The following is a 529-nucleotide window of genomic DNA, read 5'->3' as shown; positions in this document are numbered from 1 at the left end:
GGGGGGGGGGCATGTACCTCGTTGTAGTGGATTGGTGCGTTGAATTGCACAGGCTTCTGCCGGAGCTCCGGCATGGAGGGAAGCTGCCCGTCGAGGGGGGAGGGGGGCGGGATCGCGAAGAATAGGGCGGAGGAGAAGGTCAGATAGGGCCATTCGGGTGGGCTTTCGGGTGACAGGCGAAGACACGTACCCGAGGCAGGGCGAAGCCGGTGGCCCAGGCGCCGAGGTCCGCCATGGCCATCGGGAAAATGAATGTCAGGTGGTGCTCGCGATAGGCACGGACATGGGATACGAAGGCGCGCGACGACTGTGTGCGATGCCAGGCATGAGCATTAGTGACAACCGGAGGGGGAGGGGTGCAAGACAGGGAGAGGGGATGAGGGGATGAGGGGATGAGGGGATGAGGGAGTGAGGGGGAGAGAGAGAGAGAGAGGGAGGGAGGGAGGGAGAGAGAGAGAGACCGAGAGCGGCTCCCCAGCCAGACTGGTGGGAAGAAATGAGCCACAGAGCAGAGAACGTACTTTGATCA

At 62.8% G+C, this 529-nt stretch overlaps 1 protein-coding gene across 1 annotated transcript in view; it reads right to left on the bottom strand.

The window, feature by feature from the left end:
* H696_06283 (hypothetical protein) overlaps positions 1 to 241 on the bottom strand; it is a gene marked incomplete at both ends in the record, with an annotated part of 4,031 nt that extends 3,790 nt beyond the window's left edge. Inside the window, 2 exons of the mRNA XM_009500023.1 lie at positions 18 to 83; positions 191 to 241. Of these exons, the coding sequence (XP_009498298.1) occupies positions 18 to 83; positions 191 to 241 (117 nt within the window). The remainder of the gene's footprint in view (positions 1 to 17; positions 84 to 190) is intronic.
* Positions 242 to 529: the final 288 nt, after the last annotated feature.

This window comes from Fonticula alba, assembly GCF_000388065.1.
Source record: "Fonticula alba strain ATCC 38817 unplaced genomic scaffold supercont2.52, whole genome shotgun sequence".
NCBI classification, from domain to species: domain Eukaryota; order Rotosphaerida; family Fonticulaceae; genus Fonticula; species Fonticula alba.
Note: the sequence above shows the minus strand (reverse complement) of the source record. Positions and strands in the feature narration are given on the sequence as shown.